Source organism: Electrona antarctica, assembly GCF_951216825.1.
Source record: "Electrona antarctica genome assembly, chromosome: 4".
NCBI classification, from domain to species: domain Eukaryota; kingdom Metazoa; phylum Chordata; class Actinopteri; order Myctophiformes; family Myctophidae; genus Electrona; species Electrona antarctica.
In genome coordinates this window covers 772,366-791,820 of record NC_136809.1, presented here as the reverse complement: position 1 = coordinate 791,820, position 19,455 = coordinate 772,366, and the positions used below count along the sequence as shown (strand labels likewise).

Here is a 19,455-nt window from a genome sequence, read left to right as displayed (position 1 = left end):
GTGTACTCTAAATGGTTTCTCTCCTGTAGACAGTGTACTCTAAATGGTTTCTCTCCTGTTAGACAGTGTACTCTAAATGGTTTCTCTCTCCTGTAGACAGTGTACTCTAAATGGTTTCTCTCCTGTAGACAGTGTACTCTAAATGGTTTCTCTCCTGTTAGACAGTGTACTCTAAATGGTTTCTTTCCTGTAGACAGTGTACTCTACATGGTTTCTCTCCTGTAGACAGTGTACTCTACATGGTTTCTCTCCTGTAGACAGTGTACTCTACATGGTTTCTCTCCTGTAGACAGTGTACTCTAAATGGTTTCTCTCCTGTTAGACAGTGTACTCTAAATGGTTTCTCTCCTGTTAGACAGTGTACTCTAAATGGTTTATCTCCTGTAGACAGTGTACTCTAAATGGTTTCTCTCCTGTAGACAGTGTACTCTAAATGGTTTCTCTCCTGTTAGACAGTGTACTCTAAATGGTTTCTCTCCTGTTAGACAGTGTACTCTACATGGTTTCTCTCCTGTAGACAGTGTACTCTAAATGGTTTCTCTCCTGTTAGACAGTGTACTCTAAATGGTTTCTCTCTCCTGTAGACAGTGTACTCTAAATGGTTTCTCTCCTGTAGACAGTGTACTCTACATGGTTTCTCTCCTGTAGACAGTGTACTCTAAATGGTTTCTCTCTCCTGTAGACAGTGTACTCTACATGGTTTCTCTCCTGTTAGACAGTGTACTCTAAATGGTTTCTCTCCTGTTAGACAGTGTACTCTACATGGTTTCTCTCTCCTGTAGACAGTGTACTCTACATGGTTTCTCTCCTGTTAGACAGTGTACTCTAAATGGTTTCTTTCCTGTAGACAGTGTACTCTACATGGTTTCTCTCCTGTAGACAGTGTACTCTACATGGTTTCTCTCCTGTAGACAGTGTACTCTAAATGGTTTCTCTCCTGTTAGACAGTGTACTCTAAATGGTTTCTCTCCTGTAGACAGTGTACTCTACATGGTTTCTCTCCTGTAGACAGTGTACTCTAAATGGTTTCTCTCTCCTGTAGACAGTGTACTCTACATGGTTTCTCTCCTGTTAGACAGTGTACTCTAAATGGTTTCTCTCCTGTTAGACAGTGTACTCTACATGGTTTCTCTCTCCTGTAGACAGTGTACTCTACATGGTTTCTCTCCTGTTAGACAGTGTACTCTAAATGGTTTCTTTCCTGTAGACAGTGTACTCTACATGGTTTCTCTCCTGTAGACAGTGTACTCTAAATGGTTTCTCTCCTGTTAGACAGTGTACTCTAAATGGTTTCTCTCCTGTAGACAGTGTACTCTACATGGTTTCTCTCCTGTAGACAGTGTACTCTAAATGGTTTCTCTCCTGTAGACAGTGTACTCTACATGGTTTCTCTCCTGTAGACAGTGTACTCTAAATGGTTTCTCTCTCCTGTAGACAGTGTACTCTACATGGTTTCTCTCCTGTTAGACAGTGTACTCTAAATGGTTTCTCTCCTGTAGACAGTGTACTCTAAATGGTTTCTCTCCTGTAGACAGTGTACTCTACATGGTTTCTCTCCTGTAGACAGTGTACTCTACATGGTTTCTCTCTCCTGTTAGACAGTGTACTCTAAATGGTTTCTCTCCTGTTAGACAGTGTACTCTAAATGGTTTCTCTCCTGTAGACAGTGTACTCTAAATGGTTTCTTTCCTGTAGACAGTGTACTCTAAATGGTTTCTCTCCTGTTAGACAGTGTACTCTAAATGGTTTCTCTCCTGTAGACAGTGTACTCCAAATGGTTTCTCTCCTGTAGACAGTGTACTCTAAATGGTTTCTCTCCTGTTAGACAGTGTACTCTACATGGTTTCTCTCCTGTAGACAGTGTACTCTACATGGTTTCTCTCTCCTGTAGACAGTGTACTCTAAATGGTTTCTCTCCTGTAGACAGTGTACTCTAAATGGTTTCTCTCCTGTAGACAGTGTACTCTAAATGGTTTCTCTCTCCTGTAGACAGTGTACTCTAAATGGTTTCTCTCTCCTGTAGACAGTGTACTCTAAATGGTTTCTCTCTCCTGTAGACAGTGTACTCTAAATGGTTTCTCTCTCCTGTAGACAGTGTACTCTAAATGGTTTCTCTCCTGTAGACAGTGTACTCTAAATGGTTTCTCTCTCCTGTAGACAGTGCACTCTAAATGGTTTCTCTCCTGTTAGACAGTGTACTCTAAATGGTTTCTCTCCTGTAGACAGTGTACTCTAAATGGTTTCTCTCCTGTAGACAGTGCACTCTAAATGGTTTCTCTCCTGTTAGACAGTGTACTCTAAATGGTTTCTCTCCTGTAGACAGTGTACTCTAAATGGTTTCTCTCCTGTTAGACAGTGTACTCTAAATGGTTTCTCTCCTGTAGACAGTGTACTCTAAATGGTTTCTCTCTCCTGTAGACAGTGTACTCTAAATGGTTTCTCTCCTGTAGACAGTGTACTCTAAATGGTTTCTCTCCTGTAGACAGTGTACTCTAAATGGTTTCTCTCTCCTGTAGACAGTGTACTCTAAATGGTTTCTCTCCTGTTAGACAGTGTACTCTAAATGGTTTCTCTCCTGTAGACAGTGTACTCTAAATGGTTTCTCTCTCTTGTAGACAGTGTACTCTAAATGGTTTCTCTCCTGTAGACAGTGTACTCTAAATGGTTTCTCTCCTGTTAGACAGTGTACTCTAAATGGTTTCTCTCCTGTAGACAGTGTACTCTAAATGGTTTCTCTCTCTTGTAGACAGTGTACTCTACATGGTTTCTCTCTCTTAGACAGTGTACTGTAAATGGTTTCTCTCTCTTGTAGACAGTGTACTCTACATGGTTTATCTCCTGTAGACAGTGTACTCTAAATGGTTTCTCTCTCCTGTAGACAGTGTACTCTAAATGGTTTCTCTCCTGTAGACAGTGTACTCTACATGGTTTCTCTCCTGTTAGACAGTGTACTCTAAATGGTTTCTCTCCTGTTAGACAGTGTACTCTAAATGGTTTCTTTCCTGTAGACAGTGTACTCTAAATGGTTTCTCTCCTGTAGACAGTGTACTCTAAATGGTTTCTCTCTCCTGTAGACAGTGTACTCTAAATGGTTTCTCTCCTGTTAGACAGTGTACTCTAAATGGTTTCTCTCCTGTAGACAGTGTACTCTAAATGGTTTCTCTCTCTTGTAGACAGTGTACTCTAAATGGTTTCTCTCCTGTAGACAGTGTACTCTAAATGGTTTCTCTCCTGTAGACAGTGTACTCTAAATGGTTTCTCTCCTGTAGACAGTGTACTCTAAATGGTTTCTCTCCTGTAGACAGTGTACTCTACATGGTTTCTCTCCTGTTAGACAGTGTACTCTACATGGTTTCTCTCCTGTAGACAGTGTACTCTACATGGTTTCTCTCTCCTGTAGACAGTGTACTCTAAATGGTTTCTCTCTCTTGTAGACAGTGTACTCTACATGGTTTCTCTCTCTTAGACAGTGTACTGTAAATGGTTTCTCTCTCTTGTAGACAGTGTACTCTACATGGTTTATCTCCTGTAGACAGTGTACTCTAAATGGTTTCTCTCTCCTGTAGACAGTGTACTCTAAATGGTTTCTCTCCTGTAGACAGTGTACTCTACATGGTTTCTCTCCTGTTAGACAGTGTACTCTAAATGGTTTCTCTCTCCTGTTAGACAGTGTACTCTAAATGGTTTCTCTCCTGTAGACAGTGTACTCTAAATGGTTTCTCTCCTGTAGACAGTGTACTCTAAATGGTTTCTCTCTCCTGTTAGACAGTGTACTCTAAATGGTTTCTCTCTCCTGTAGACAGTGTACTCTAAATGGTTTCTCTCCTGTAGACAGTGTACTCTAAATGGTTTCTCTCTCCTGTTAGACAGTGTACTCTAAATGGTTTCTCTCTCCTGTAGACAGTGTACTCTAAATGGTTTCTCTCCTGTAGACAGTGTACTCTACATGGTTTCTCTCTCCTGTAGACAGTGTACTCTAAATGGTTTCTCTCCTGTTAGACAGTGTACTCTAAATGGTTTCTCTCCTGTAGACAGTGTACTCTAAATGGTTTCTCTCTCCTGTTAGACAGTGTACTCTAAATGGTTTCTCTCCTGTTAGACAGTGTACTCTAAATGGTTTCTCTCCTGTTAGACAGTGTACTCTAAATGGTTTCTCTCCTGTTAGACAGTGTACTCTAAATGGTTTCTCTCCTGTAGACAGTGTACTCTACATGGTTTCTCTCCTGTAGAGACAGTGTACTCTACATGGTTTCTCTCCTGTAGAGACAGTGTACTCTACATGGTTTCTCTCCTGTAGACAGTGTACTCTAAATGGTTTCTCTCCTGTTAGACAGTGTACTCTAAATGGTTTCTCTCCTGTTAGACAGTGTACTCTACATGGTTTCTCTCCTGTAGAGACAGTGTACTCTAAATGGTTTCTCTCTCCTGTAGACAGTGTACTCTAAATGGTTTCTCTCTCCTGTAGACAGTGTACTCTACATGGTTTCTCTCCTGTAGAGACAGTGTACTCTAAATGGTTTCTCTCCTGTAGACAGTGTACTCTAAATGGTTTCTCTCCTGTTAGACAGTGTACTCTAAATGGTTTCTCTCCTGTTAGACAGTGTACTCTACATGGTTTCTCTCCTGTTAGACAGTGTACTCTAAATGGTTTCTCTCCTGTTAGACAGTGTACTCTACATGGTTTCTCTCCTGTTAGACAGTGTACTCTACATGGTTTCTCTCCTGTTAGACAGTGTACTCTAAATGGTTTCTCTCCTGTTAGACAGTGTACTCTAAATGGTTTCTCTCTCCTGTAGACAGTGTACTCTACATGGTTTCTCTCTCTGTAGACAGTGTACTCTAAATGGTTTCTCTCTCCTGTAGACAGTGTACTCTAAATGGTTTCTCTCTCCTGTAGACAGTGTACTCTAAATGGTTTCTCTCTCCTGTAGACAGTGTACTCTAAATGGTTTCTCTCTCCTGTAGACAGTGTACTCTAAATGGTTTCTCTCTCCTGTAGACAGTGTACTCTAAATGGTTTCTCTCTCCTGTAGACAGTGTACTCTAAATGGTTTCTCTCTCCTGTAGACAGTGTACTCTAAATGGTTTCTCTCTCCTGTTAGACAGTGTACTCTAAATGGTTTCTCTCTCCTGTAGACAGTGTACTCTACATGGTTTCTCTCCTGTTAGACAGTGTACTCTAAATGGTTTCTCTCTCCTGTAGACAGTGTACTCTAAATGGTTTCTCTCCTGTAGACAGTGTACTCTAAATGGTTTCTCTCTCCTGTTAGACAGTGTACTCTAAATGGTTTCTCTCCTGTTAGACAGTGTACTCTACATGGTTTCTCTCTCCTGTTAGACAGTGTACTCTAAATGGTTTCTCTCTCCTGTAGACAGTGTACTCTAAATGGTTTCTCTCTCCTGTTAGACAGTGTACTCTAAATGGTTTCTCTCTCCTGTAGACAGTGTACTCTAAATGGTTTCTCTCTCCTGTTAGACAGTGTACTCTAAATGGTTTCTCTCCTGTAGACAGTGTACTCTACATGGTTTCTCTCCTGTTAGACAGTGTACTCTAAATGGTTTCTCTCCTGTAGACAGTGTACTCTAAATGGTTTCTCTCTCCTGTTAGACAGTGTACTCTAAATGGTTTCTCTCTCCTGTAGACAGTGTACTCTAAATGGTTTCTCTCCTGTTAGACAGTGTACTCTAAATGGTTTCTCTCCTGTTAGACAGTGTACTCTAAATGGTTTCTCTCTCCTGTAGACAGTGTACTCTACATGGTTTCTCTCTCTGTAGACAGTGTACTCTAAATGGTTTCTCTCTCCTGTAGACAGTGTACTCTAAATGGTTTCTCTCTCCTGTAGACAGTGTACTCTAAATGGTTTCTCTCTCCTGTTAGACAGTGTACTCTAAATGGTTTCTCTCTCCTGTAGACAGTGTACTCTACATGGTTTCTCTCCTGTAGACAGTGTACTCTAAATGGTTTCTCTCTCCTGTAGACAGTGTACTCTAAATGGTTTCTCTCTCCTGTAGACAGTGTACTCTAAATGGTTTCTCTCCTGTAGACAGTGTACTCTAAATGGTTTCTCTCCTGTTAGACAGTGTACTCTAAATGGTTTCTCTCTCCTGTTAGACAGTGTACTCTAAATGGTTTCTCTCCTGTAGACAGTGTACTCTAAATGGTTTCTCTCCTGTAGACAGTGTACTCTAAATGGTTTCTCTCCTGTAGACAGTGTACTCTAAATGGTTTCTCTCCTGTAGACAGTGTACTCTAAATGGTTTCTCTCCTGTAGACAGTGTACTCTAAATGGTTTCTCTCTCCTGTTAGACAGTGTACTCTACATGGTTTCTCTCCTGTAGACAGTGTACTCTAAATGGTTTCTCTCCTGTTAGACAGTGTACTCTAAATGGTTTCTCTCTCCTGTAGACAGTGTACTCTAAATGGTTTCTCTCCTGTAGACAGTGTACTCTACATGGTTTCTCTCCTGTAGACAGTGTACTCTAAATGGTTTCTCTCTCCTGTAGACAGTGTACTCTACATGGTTTCTCTCCTGTTAGACAGTGTACTCTAAATGGTTTCTCTCCTGTTAGACAGTGTACTCTACATGGTTTCTCTCTCCTGTAGACAGTGTACTCTACATGGTTTCTCTCCTGTTAGACAGTGTACTCTAAATGGTTTCTTCCTGTAGACAGTGTACTCTACATGGTTTCTCTCCTGTAGACAGTGTACTCTACATGGTTTCTCTCCTGTAGACAGTGTACTCTAAATGGTTTCTCTCCTGTTAGACAGTGTACTCTAAATGGTTTCTCTCCTGTAGACAGTGTACTCTACATGGTTTCTCTCCTGTAGACAGTGTACTCTAAATGGTTTCTCTCTCCTGTAGACAGTGTACTCTACATGGTTTCTCTCCTGTTAGACAGTGTACTCTAAATGGTTTCTCTCCTGTTAGACAGTGTACTCTACATGGTTTCTCTCTCCTGTAGACAGTGTACTCTACATGGTTTCTCTCCTGTTAGACAGTGTACTCTAAATGGTTTCTTTCCTGTAGACAGTGTACTCTACATGGTTTCTCTCCTGTAGACAGTGTACTCTAAATGGTTTCTCTCCTGTTAGACAGTGTACTCTAAATGGTTTCTCTCCTGTAGACAGTGTACTCTACATGGTTTCTCTCCTGTAGACAGTGTACTCTAAATGGTTTCTCTCCTGTAGACAGTGTACTCTACATGGTTTCTCTCCTGTAGACAGTGTACTCTAAATGGTTTCTCTCTCCTGTAGACAGTGTACTCTACATGGTTTCTCTCCTGTTAGACAGTGTACTCTAAATGGTTTCTCTCCTGTAGACAGTGTACTCTAAATGGTTTCTCTCCTGTAGACAGTGTACTCTACATGGTTTCTCTCCTGTAGACAGTGTACTCTACATGGTTTCTCTCTCCTGTTAGACAGTGTACTCTAAATGGTTTCTCTCCTGTTAGACAGTGTACTCTAAATGGTTTCTCTCCTGTAGACAGTGTACTCTAAATGGTTTCTTTCCTGTAGACAGTGTACTCTAAATGGTTTCTCTCCTGTTAGACAGTGTACTCTAAATGGTTTCTCTCCTGTAGACAGTGTACTCCAAATGGTTTCTCTCCTGTAGACAGTGTACTCTAAATGGTTTCTCTCCTGTTAGACAGTGTACTCTACATGGTTTCTCTCCTGTAGACAGTGTACTCTACATGGTTTCTCTCTCCTGTAGACAGTGTACTCTAAATGGTTTCTCTCCTGTAGACAGTGTACTCTAAATGGTTTCTCTCCTGTAGACAGTGTACTCTAAATGGTTTCTCTCTCCTGTAGACAGTGTACTCTAAATGGTTTCTCTCCTGTAGACAGTGTACTCTAAATGGTTTCTCTCTCCTGTAGACAGTGTACTCTAAATGGTTTCTCTCTCCTGTAGACAGTGTACTCTAAATGGTTTCTCTCCTGTAGACAGTGTACTCTAAATGGTTTCTCTCTCCTGTAGACAGTGCACTCTAAATGGTTTCTCTCCTGTTAGACAGTGTACTCTAAATGGTTTCTCTCCTGTAGACAGTGTACTCTAAATGGTTTCTCTCCTGTAGACAGTGTACTCTAAATGGTTTCTCTCCTGTTAGACAGTGTACTCTAAATGGTTTCTCTCCTGTAGACAGTGTACTCTAAATGGTTTCTCTCCTGTTAGACAGTGTACTCTAAATGGTTTCTCTCCTGTAGACAGTGTACTCTAAATGGTTTCTCTCTCCTGTAGACAGTGTACTCTAAATGGTTTCTCTCCTGTAGACAGTGTACTCTAAATGGTTTCTCTCCTGTAGACAGTGTACTCTAAATGGTTTCTCTCTCCTGTAGACAGTGTACTCTAAATGGTTTCTCTCCTGTTAGACAGTGTACTCTAAATGGTTTCTCTCCTGTAGACAGTGTACTCTAAATGGTTTCTCTCTCTGTAGACAGTGTACTCTAAATGGTTTCTCTCCTGTAGACAGTGTACTCTAAATGGTTTCTCTCCTGTTAGACAGTGTACTCTAAATGGTTTCTCTCCTGTAGACAGTGTACTCTAATGGTTTCTCTCTCTGTAGACAGTGTACTCTACATGGTTTCTCTCTCTTAGACAGTGTACTTAAATGGTTTCTCTCTCTTGTAGACAGTGTACTCTACATGGTTTATCTCCTGTAGACAGTGTACTCTAAATGGTTTCTCTCTCCTGTAGACAGTGTACTCTAAATGGTTTCTCTCCTGTAGACAGTGTACTCTACATGGTTTCTCTCCTGTTAGACAGTGTACTCTAAATGGTTTCTCTCCTGTTAGACAGTGTACTCTAAATGGTTTCTCTCCTGTAGACAGTGTACTCTAAATGGTTTCTCTCCTGTAGACAGTGTACTCTAAATGGTTTCTCTCTCCTGTAGACAGTGTACTCTAAATGGTTTCTCTCCTGTTAGACAGTGTACTCTAAATGGTTTCTCTCCTGTAGACAGTGTACTCTAAATGGTTTCTCTCTCTTGTAGACAGTGTACTCTAAATGGTTTCTCTCCTGTAGACAGTGTACTCTAAATGGTTTCTCTCCTGTAGACAGTGTACTCTAAATGGTTTCTCTCCTGTAGACAGTGTACTCTAAATGGTTTCTCTCCTGTAGACAGTGTACTCTACATGGTTTCTCTCCTGTAGACAGTGTACTCTACATGGTTTCTCTCCTGTAGACAGTGTACTCTACATGGTTTCTCTCTCCTGTAGACAGTGTACTCTAAATGGTTTCTCTCCTGTAGACAGTGTACTCTACATGGTTTCTCTCTCTTAGACAGTGTACTCTAAATGGTTTCTCTCTCTGTAGACAGTGTACTCTACATGGTTTATCTCCTGTAGACAGTGTACTCTAAATGGTTTCTCTCTCCTGTAGACAGTGTACTCTAAATGGTTTCTCTCCTGTAGACAGTGTACTCTACATGGTTTCTCTCCTGTTAGACAGTGTACTCTAAATGGTTTCTCTCTCCTGTAGACAGTGTACTCTAAATGGTTTCTCTCCTGTAGACAGTGTACTCTAAATGGTTTCTCTCCTGTAGACAGTGTACTCTAAATGGTTTCTCTCTCCTGTAGACAGTGTACTCTAAATGGTTTCTCTCTCCTGTAGACAGTGTACTCTAAATGGTTTCTCTCCTGTAGACAGTGTACTCTAAATGGTTTCTCTCTCCTGTAGACAGTGTACTCTAAATGGTTTCTCTCTCCTGTAGACAGTGTACTCTAAATGGTTTCTCTCCTGTAGACAGTGTACTCTACATGGTTTCTCTCTCCTGTAGACAGTGTACTCTAAATGGTTTCTCTCCTGTTAGACAGTGTACTCTAAATGGTTTCTCTCCTGTAGACAGTGTACTCTAAATGGTTTCTCTCTCCTGTTAGACAGTGTACTCTAAATGGTTTCTCTCCTGTTAGACAGTGTACTCTAAATGGTTTCTCTCCTGTAGACAGTGTACTCTAAATGGTTTCTCTCCTGTAGACAGTGTACTCTAAATGGTTTCTCTCCTGTAGACAGTGTACTCTACATGGTTTCTCTCCTGTAGACAGTGTACTCTACATGGTTTCTCTCCTGTAGAGACAGTGTACTCTACATGGTTTCTCTCCTGTAGACAGTGTACTCTAAATGGTTTCTCTCCTGTTAGACAGTGTACTCTAAATGGTTTCTCTCCTGTTAGACAGTGTACTCTACATGGTTTCTCTCCTGTAGAGACAGTGTACTCTAAATGGTTTCTCTCTCCTGTAGACAGTGTACTCTAAATGGTTTCTCTCTCTGTAGACAGTGTACTCTACATGGTTTCTCTCCTGTAGAGACAGTGTACTCTAAATGGTTTCTCTCCTGTAGACAGTGTACTCTAAATGGTTTCTCTCCTGTTAGACAGTGTACTCTAAATGGTTTCTCTCCTGTTAGACAGTGTACTCTACATGGTTTCTCTCCTGTAGACAGTGTACTCTAAATGGTTTCTCTCCTGTTAGACAGTGTACTCTACATGGTTTCTCTCCTGTTAGACAGTGTACTCTACATGGTTTCTCTCCTGTAGACAGTGTACTCTAAATGGTTTCTCTCCTGTTAGACAGTGTACTCTAAATGGTTTCTCTCTCCTGTAGACAGTGTACTCTAAATGGTTTCTCTCTCTGTAGACAGTGTACTCTAAATGGTTTCTCTCTCCTGTAGACAGTGTACTCTAAATGGTTTCTCTCTCCTGTAGACAGTGTACTCTAAATGGTTTCTCTCTCCTGTAGACAGTGTACTCTAAATGGTTTCTCTCTCCTGTAGACAGTGTACTCTAAATGGTTTCTCTCTCCTGTAGTAGACAGTGTACTCTAAATGGTTTCTCTCTCCTGTAGACAGTGTACTCTAAATGGTTTCTCTCTCCTGTAGACAGTGTACTCTAAATGGTTTCTCTCTCCTGTAGACAGTGTACTCTAAATGGTTTCTCTCTCCTGTTAGACAGTGTACTCTAAATGGTTTCTCTCTCCTGTAGACAGTGTACTCTACATGGTTTCTCTCCTGTTAGACAGTGTACTCTAAATGGTTTCTCTCTCCTGTAGACAGTGTACTCTAAATGGTTTCTCTCCTGTAGACAGTGTACTCTAAATGGTTTCTCTCTCCTGTTAGACAGTGTACTCTAAATGGTTTCTCTCCTGTTAGACAGTGTACTCTACATGGTTTCTCTCTCCTGTTAGACAGTGTACTCTAAATGGTTTCTCTCTCCTGTTAGACAGTGTACTCTAAATGGTTTCTCTCTCCTGTTAGACAGTGTACTCTAAATGGTTTCTCTCTCCTGTTAGACAGTGTACTCTAAATGGTTTCTCTCTCCTGTTAGACAGTGTACTCTAAATGGTTTCTCTCCTGTTAGACAGTGTACTCTACATGGTTTCTCTCTCCTGTTAGACAGTGTACTCTAAATGGTTTCTCTCCTGTTAGACAGTGTACTCTAAATGGTTTCTCTCTCCTGTTAGACAGTGTACTCTAAATGGTTTCTCTCTCCTGTTAGACAGTGTACTCTAAATGGTTTCTCTCCTGTTAGACAGTGTACTCTAAATGGTTTCTCTCCTGTTAGACAGTGTACTCTAAATGGTTTCTCTCTCCTGTAGACAGTGTACTCTACATGGTTTCTCTCTCTTGTAGACAGTGTACTCTAAATGGTTTCTCTCTCCTGTAGACAGTGTACTCTAAATGGTTTCTCTCTCCTGTAGACAGTGTACTCTAAATGGTTTCTCTCTCCTGTTAGACAGTGTACTCTAAATGGTTTCTCTCTCCTGTAGACAGTGTACTCTACATGGTTTCTCTCCTGTTAGACAGTGTACTCTAAATGGTTTCTCTCTCCTGTAGACAGTGTACTCTAAATGGTTTCTCTCTCCTGTAGACAGTGTACTCTAAATGGTTTCTCTCCTGTTAGACAGTGTACTCTAAATGGTTTCTCTCCTGTTAGACAGTGTACTCTAAATGGTTTCTCTCTCCTGTTAGACAGTGTACTCTAAATGGTTTCTCTCCTGTAGACAGTGTACTCTAAATGGTTTCTCTCCTGTAGACAGTGTACTCTAAATGGTTTCTCTCCTGTAGACAGTGTACTCTAAATGGTTTCTCTCCTGTAGACAGTGTACTCTAAATGGTTTCTCTCCTGTAGACAGTGTACTCTAAATGGTTTCTCTCTCCTGTTAGACAGTGTACTCTAAATGGTTTCTCTCCTGTAGACAGTGTACTCTAAATGGTTTCTCTCCTGTTAGACAGTGTACTCTAAATGGTTTCTCTCTCCTGTAGACAGTGTACTCTAAATGGTTTCTCTCCTGTAGACAGTGTACTCTAAATGGTTTCTCTCCTGTTAGACAGTGTACTCTAAATGTTTTTTCTCTCCTCCAGGTAAATCCATCTACCTGATCCGCGTCCCCTCCATGGGTCTGGAGGAGTTCGCCAACGGCGCGGCCCAGTCGGGCATCCTGACGCTCAACGAGACCAACGACCTCTTCCTGTGGTTCACGGCGGCCAACAAGCCCCGCCTCCTGTTCCACGTGGCGCCCCGCCAGGGCCTCGCCCCTCAGCGATGTCATCGCTTCCAGTCCTGCGCTTACCGTTCCAACCAGTGGAGATACAGGGGGCGCTGTGACAGCATACAGGTTATAATAATAATAATACTAGTGGAGATACAGGGGGCGCTGTGACAGCATACAGGTTATAATAATACTACCAGTAGAGATACAGGGGGCGCTGTGACACCATACAGGTTATAATAATACTAGCAGTGGAGATACAGGGGGCGCTGTGACACCATACAGGTTATAATAATACTACCAGTAGAGATACAGGGGGTGCTGTGACAGCATACAGGTTGTAATAATACTAGCAGTGGAGATACAGGGGGCGCTGTGACAGCATACAGGTTATAATAATACTACCAGTAGAGATACAGGGGGTGCTGTGACAGCATACAGGTTGTAATAATACTACCAGTGGAGATACAGGGGGCGCTGTGACAGCATACAGGTTATAATAATAATACTAGCAGTGGAGATACAGGGGGCGCTGTGACAGCATACAGGTTGTAATAATACTACCAGTAGAGATACAGGGGGTGCTGTGACAGCATACAGGTTGTAATAATACTAGCAGTGGAGATACAGGGGGTGCTGTGACAGCATACAGGTTGTAATAATACTAGCAGTGGAGATACAGGGGGTGCTGTGACAGCATACAGGTTGTAATAATACTACCAGTAGAGATACAGGGGGTGCTGTGACAGCATACAGGTTGTAATAATACTACCAGTGGAGATACAGGGGGCGCTGTGACAGCATACAGGTTATAATAATAATACTACCAGTAGAGATACAGGGGGTGCTGTGACAGCATACAGGTTATAATAATAATACTACCAGTAGAGATACAGGGGGCGCTGTGACAGCATACAGGTTATAATAATAATACTAGCAGTGGAGATACAGGGGGCGCTGTGACACCATACAGGTTATAATAATACTACCAGTGGAGATACAGGGGGCGCTGTGACACCATACAGGTTGTAATAATAATAAACTTTATCCCGTTTAGAGCTGAGGACCATTCTACAAATATCTTCTAAATCCTGACAGTTTTCTGAAAAAACCTCATGTTTCTATGTCAGTGTTTCTCAAAGACTTTCATGTCAAGGACCCCCAAAAATATATGTATTTGGCCGCGGACCCCCATCTGAAAATATGTAGTTCCAGGGACCCTATAATACAACTACTATATAACTACATTATATAGATAATAGATATTGTCTCATAGATATATATATATAATATATAACTACATTATATAGATAATAGATAGTGTCTCATAGATATATATATATAATATATAACTACATTATATAGATAATAGATAGTGTCTCATATCATAGATATATATATATATAATAGTGTCTCATAGATATATATATAATAGTGTCTCATAGATATATATATATATATATATATAATAGTGTCTCATAGATATATATATAATAGTGTCTCATAGATATATATATATATTAGGGCCGGGACTTTAACGCGTTAATTGAGATTAATTAACTACAGAAAAATTAACGCGTTAAAAAAATTTAATCGCACCTTTTTTTTTCCACCGCGGAACGTTTCTCACTGGGTGCGTTTCTAGTAGTACTGAATAGGCTGCGGCACGCGAGCAGCAGCAGCAGCAGCAGCAGTTGTTCACTAGGCTACAGCTCCGTCAGAAAGCCCAAACCCAAATGAATCGAATGAAGAAGCCGCTTATATCGCTTTTGCTCCATGGATGGGACATTTAGATGTAAAAGCTATCGGATGGACGCGTGGATAGCGGCATGGCTGTGTGCAATGTCAGAAGGAAAGGATCCATTTATGAGCAACGTTAGCTTCTATGCTAGGCTTGCTAGCTGCTTCAGTTTAACATGTCTCACAGACCACCGGAGACGCGGTGATTTCACCAAAGCACGAAGCTGTCAAGCTGTCCTCGATGCGAAACATACTGAAGTAGCAAGCGTGGGTCAGCCCCAACCTCATGTGAAATGTTACCCCCATAATAAAGTTGTTCTCATGCCCCGCCATGTAAAGCACATTTGAGTATTCATATACACACTGAAGACACTATATACTAGGCACTTGCTGCTCTTGTTTATCTGTTGGGATAAAAAAGTTGTATTGCTTAAAGGGGAATACCACTCATTTTCAACATTTTTCTATGGAGTTGTGTGCACTGGAAATAATAAAGTCCCCCCATTATGTGTTGCCTATAGAACTGGAGGTCTGAAAAAAACAGTAACATTATGAAGTACATTTTTGTGATGTCACTGAGATGTACTTCATAATGTTACTGATTTTTTTCAGACCTCCAGTTCTAGGCAACACAGAATGGGGGGGACTTTATTATATCCACAACAACTCTAAGGTATATTAATGACAGTAAAATGTTTAAAATGAGTGGAATCCCGTAGTCACTATTCACTGGAATACCAAAAAACATTTAAAAAAAAAGGTTTCTCACTGTTCTCGGGTTGAATATTGATATGCGATTAAAATGCGATTAATCGAGATTAATTAACTACAAAGCCTCTGATTAATTAGATTAATTTTTTTAATCGAGTCCCAGCTCTAATATATATATATAATAGTGTCTCATAGATATATATATAATAGTGTCTCATAGATATATATATAATAGTGTCTCATAGATATAGATATAATAGTGTCTCATATATATATATATAAGTGTCTCATATCATAGATATAGATATAACAGATAGTGTCTCATAGATATATATAATAGTGTCTCATATCATAGATATAGATAATAGATAGTGTCTCATAGATATATATATATATATAATAGTGTCTCATATCATAGATATATATATATAATAGTGTCTCATATCATAGATATAACAGATAGTGTCTCATAGATATATATATAATAGTGTCTCATATCATAGATATAGATATAACAGATAGTGTCTCATATATATATATATATAATATATAACTACATTATATAGATAATAGATAGTGTCTCATAGATATATATATAATAGTGTCTCATAGATATATATATATAATAGTGTCTCATATCATAGATATAGATATAGATATATAGATAATAGTGTCTCATAGATATATACATAATAGATAGTGTCTCATAGATATATATATAATAGATAGTGTCTCATAGATATATAGATAATAGATAGTGTCTCATATCATAGATATAGATATAATAGTGTCTCATATCATAGATATAGATATAACAGATAAAGTGTCTCTTCCAGTTCGCGGTGGACAAGCGGGTGTTCATGGCCGGCTTCGGCCTCTACGGCTCCTCCTGTGGCTCGGCGGAGTACTGCGCCCGCATGGAGCTGAAGAGGCAGGGCGTGGGGGTCATAGGTCACCGCCAGGTCAAGTTCTTCTCGGACGGGTCGAGCAGCACCTTCGCCGTGTGGTTCGAACACCCCGTCCAGATCGAGGCCGACACGTTCTACACAGCCAGCGTCATCCTGGACGGGAACGAACTCAGCTACTTCGGACAGGAGGGCATGACGGAGGTGAGACAGGTGGAGGGTGAGACAGGTGGAGGGTGAGACAGGAGGAGGGTGAGACAGGAGGAGGGTGAGACAGGTGGAGGGTGAGACCGGAGGAGGGTGAGACAGGAGGAGGGTGAGACAGGAGGGCATGACGGAGGTGAGACAGGAGGAGGGTGAGACAGGTGGAGGGGGGGGTGAGACAGGTGGAGGGGGGGGGGGTGAGACAGGTGGAGGGCATGGCCGAGGTGAGACAGGAGGTGGAGGGGGTGAGACAGGTGGAGGAGGGGGGTGAGACTGGAGGGGGTGTGACAGGAGGTGGAGGGGGTGAGACAGGTGGAGGAGGGGGTGAGACAGGTGGAGGGCATGACCGAGGTGAGACAGGAGGGGGGTGAGACAGGAGGTGGAGGGGGTGAGACAGGAGGGGGGTGAGACGGGAGGGGGGTGAGACAGTGAGACAGGTGGAGGGGTGAGACAGGTGGAGGGGTGAGACAGGTGGAGGGCATGACCGAGGTGAGACGGGAGGGGGGGGTGAGACAGGAGGGGTGAGACAGGAGGGTGAGACAGGAGAGGGTGAGACAGGAGGGGGGTGAGACAGGAGGGGGGTGAGACAGGAGGGGTGAGACAGGTGGAGGGCATGACCGAGGTGAGACGGGAGGGGGGTGAGACAGGAGGGGTCAAAACAAACAGCTCCATTATTTTTCTCCAAAATGTAGTGAATTTTAAATGCTATTGTTTATTTTAGCTATTATAAAATTATATTGTTTCCCCACTTTCAAAAATGTTGTAAAATAGCAGTTCTAAAACGGTTAGTCCCAATACTTGATTCTGATTGGCTGGTTACCGTCACATGACCGTTCTCACCGATCTCACCGATAATCCACACCTTCAATCACTTCATATCATTCCTCTGTAGCTGTACTGGGGAAGGGGAGCGCTTGATTGCCTTACAAACCCATGCCGTGCGGTGCCGTCTAAGCACCGCCCGGCTCATATGACTGTGAATGTGTGGCTCCAGGCAGCCCCGTAAAGACATCAAGCGCTATTCTCCCGTCACATAGTCTACTTGCCGAGCAAAACAAGGAAGTGATGTGGCTCGCTCTGGTGGCGCAAAGCGTAGCTACTTTTGTGAATTTAATAGTTTTATTAGGTTAATATTGCTTTATGTTTGTAACCGTTTTAGAAAAGCAATAAGCCACTCGAGGCCCCAGCTTACCGGGTATTTTACAATGTATTGTATACCGGTATGTATTTTACCAATGACTGTTTTTACACTTGCTGAAAATAGCCGATCTACAAGCTCACAATGCGTCGCAGAGCTTGTAGATCGGCTATTTTCAGCATGCAACCAAGTGTAAAATGACTTATACTGGATCTCTTGTCCACTAGTCCCTTCATAACATTTTAGTCTAGTTTTTATTTGTTGACAAAATTGTCAGTATATTCAGTCTTAGTTTTAGTCATCGTAGCTTAGTTTTCATTTAGTTTCCATTTAGTTTCCGTCAGTGGAAAAAAAGGTAGTCGAGGAGCATTTTTAGTCTTAGTCGATGAAAACACTGCTAGACTGTCCACTAACCAGCGCTGCCCCCTACAGGTGCAGTGCGGTAAGGTCACCTTCCAGTTCCAGTGCTCGTCAGACAGTACTAATGGAACCGGAGTTCAGGGAGGACAGATCCCCGAGCTCATCTTCTACTCCTAGACAGAACTAATGGATCCCCGAGCTGATCTTCTACTCCTAGACAGAACTAATGGATCCCCGAGCTGATCTTCTACTCCTAGACAGAACTAATGGATCCCCGAGCTGATCTTCTACTCCTAGACAGAACTAATGGATCCCCGAGCTCATCTTCTACTCCTAGACAGAACTAATGGATCACAGAGCTCATCTTCTACTCCTAGACAGAACTAATGGATCACAGAGCTCATCTTCTACTCCTAGACAGAACTAATGGATCCCCGAGCTGATCTTCTACTCCTAGACAGAACTAATGGATCACAGAGCTGATCTTCTACTCCTAGACAGAACTAATGGATCCCCGAGCTGATCTTCTACTCCTAGACAGAACTAATGGATCACAGATCCCCGAGCTCATCTTCCAGGGGGCGTGGCCACACAGCCAGGGGGCGTGTCCACACAGCCAGGGGGCGTGTCCACACAGCCAGGGGGCGTGTCCACACAGCCAGGGGGCGTGTCCACACAGCCAGGGGGCTCCTCCATCCACGGGACGTTGGTTTGTGTTTTTAACCCATTCTGGAACAGGAACCTCTTCTGGTGTTTTAAGGATTATGTTATACTTTAGATATTGAAAAATAGCAGATCTATGTCTGCTATTTTTTTTTAAATCATGAAAATGTGGTGCAATCTTTGAATATATATTCTTTCAAAGCGAACGTTTTTACCGGTAACTCAAATCTTTGCTTCGGGGGGGGGGGGGTGATTTGTAACTTTTGATATTTCTGATATGAATGTTTTTGACGGTATTGTACATGAACTACACTGCATGAGAACTGAACAATACAGCAGAATTACATAATGGTGACATTAATATCTATATCTCATATCGTTGATGTCCGGAGAAAACCTCTTAACTCCAGTGTTTTAATATATATAAATCAGTGCTATTGAACACCCTTTGCATCTGTGTGTGGTTTCAGGAATATTGAACCAATGGAAAGTAGTAAAAAAAATGCTTTGGACAAAACCTCTTAACTCCATTGGACCCTCAAACTGTCTGCTAAAGCAGCTAACTCCACGACCTCTCACCCTCTCAAACTGTCTGCTATAAAGCAGCTAACTCCACCACCTCTCCCCCTCTCATACTGTCTCCTATAAAGCAGCTAACTCCACCACCTCTCCCCCTCTCAAACTGTCTCCTATAAAGCAGCTAACTCCACCACCTCTCAAACTGTGCTAAAACAGCTAACTGGAAACTGAACATTGGAGTTAGGTGGTTTTCTTCCCGACAGCAGAGATACGATGTGATCGTTGCTGTCTTGAGGTTTTGCTTTTATTTTAATAAATCAGTTCCATTGAACACCCTTTAAACGTCTGTGTGGGTCTATAAATGAGTTCCATTGAACACCCTTTAAACGTCTGTAGGTCTATAAATCAGTTCCATTGAACACCCTTTAAACGTCTGTAGGTCTATAAATCAGTTCCATTGAACACCCTTTAAACGTATGTGTGTAGGTCTATAAATCAGTTCCATTGAACACCCTTTAAACGTCTGTGTAGGTCTATAAATCAGTTCCATTGAACACCCTTTAAACGTCTGTGTAGGTCTATAAATCAGTTCCATTGAACACCCTTTAAACGTCTGTGTAGGTCTATAAATCAGTTCCATTGAACACCCTTTAGACGTCTGTAGGTCTATAAATCAGTTCCATTGAACACCCTTTAAACGTCTGTAGGTCTATAAATCAGTTCCATTGAACACC

General features: G+C 41.7%; 1 protein-coding gene across 1 annotated transcript in view; it reads left to right on the top strand.

Moving 5' to 3' along the window:
- The window catches only part of LOC306922144 (BTB/POZ domain-containing protein 3-like), a gene marked incomplete at its 5' end in the record, with an annotated part of 28,137 nt that extends 9,092 nt beyond the window's left edge, over positions 1–19,045 (top strand). Inside the window, 3 exons of the mRNA XM_079499539.1 lie at positions 12,354–12,607; positions 15,769–16,041; positions 17,612–19,045. Of these exons, the coding sequence (XP_079355665.1) occupies positions 12,354–12,607; positions 15,769–16,041; positions 17,612–17,716 (632 nt within the window). The 3' untranslated portion in view covers positions 17,717–19,045. The remainder of the gene's footprint in view (positions 1–12,353; positions 12,608–15,768; positions 16,042–17,611) is intronic.
- Between the last annotated feature and the right edge of the window lie 410 nt (positions 19,046–19,455).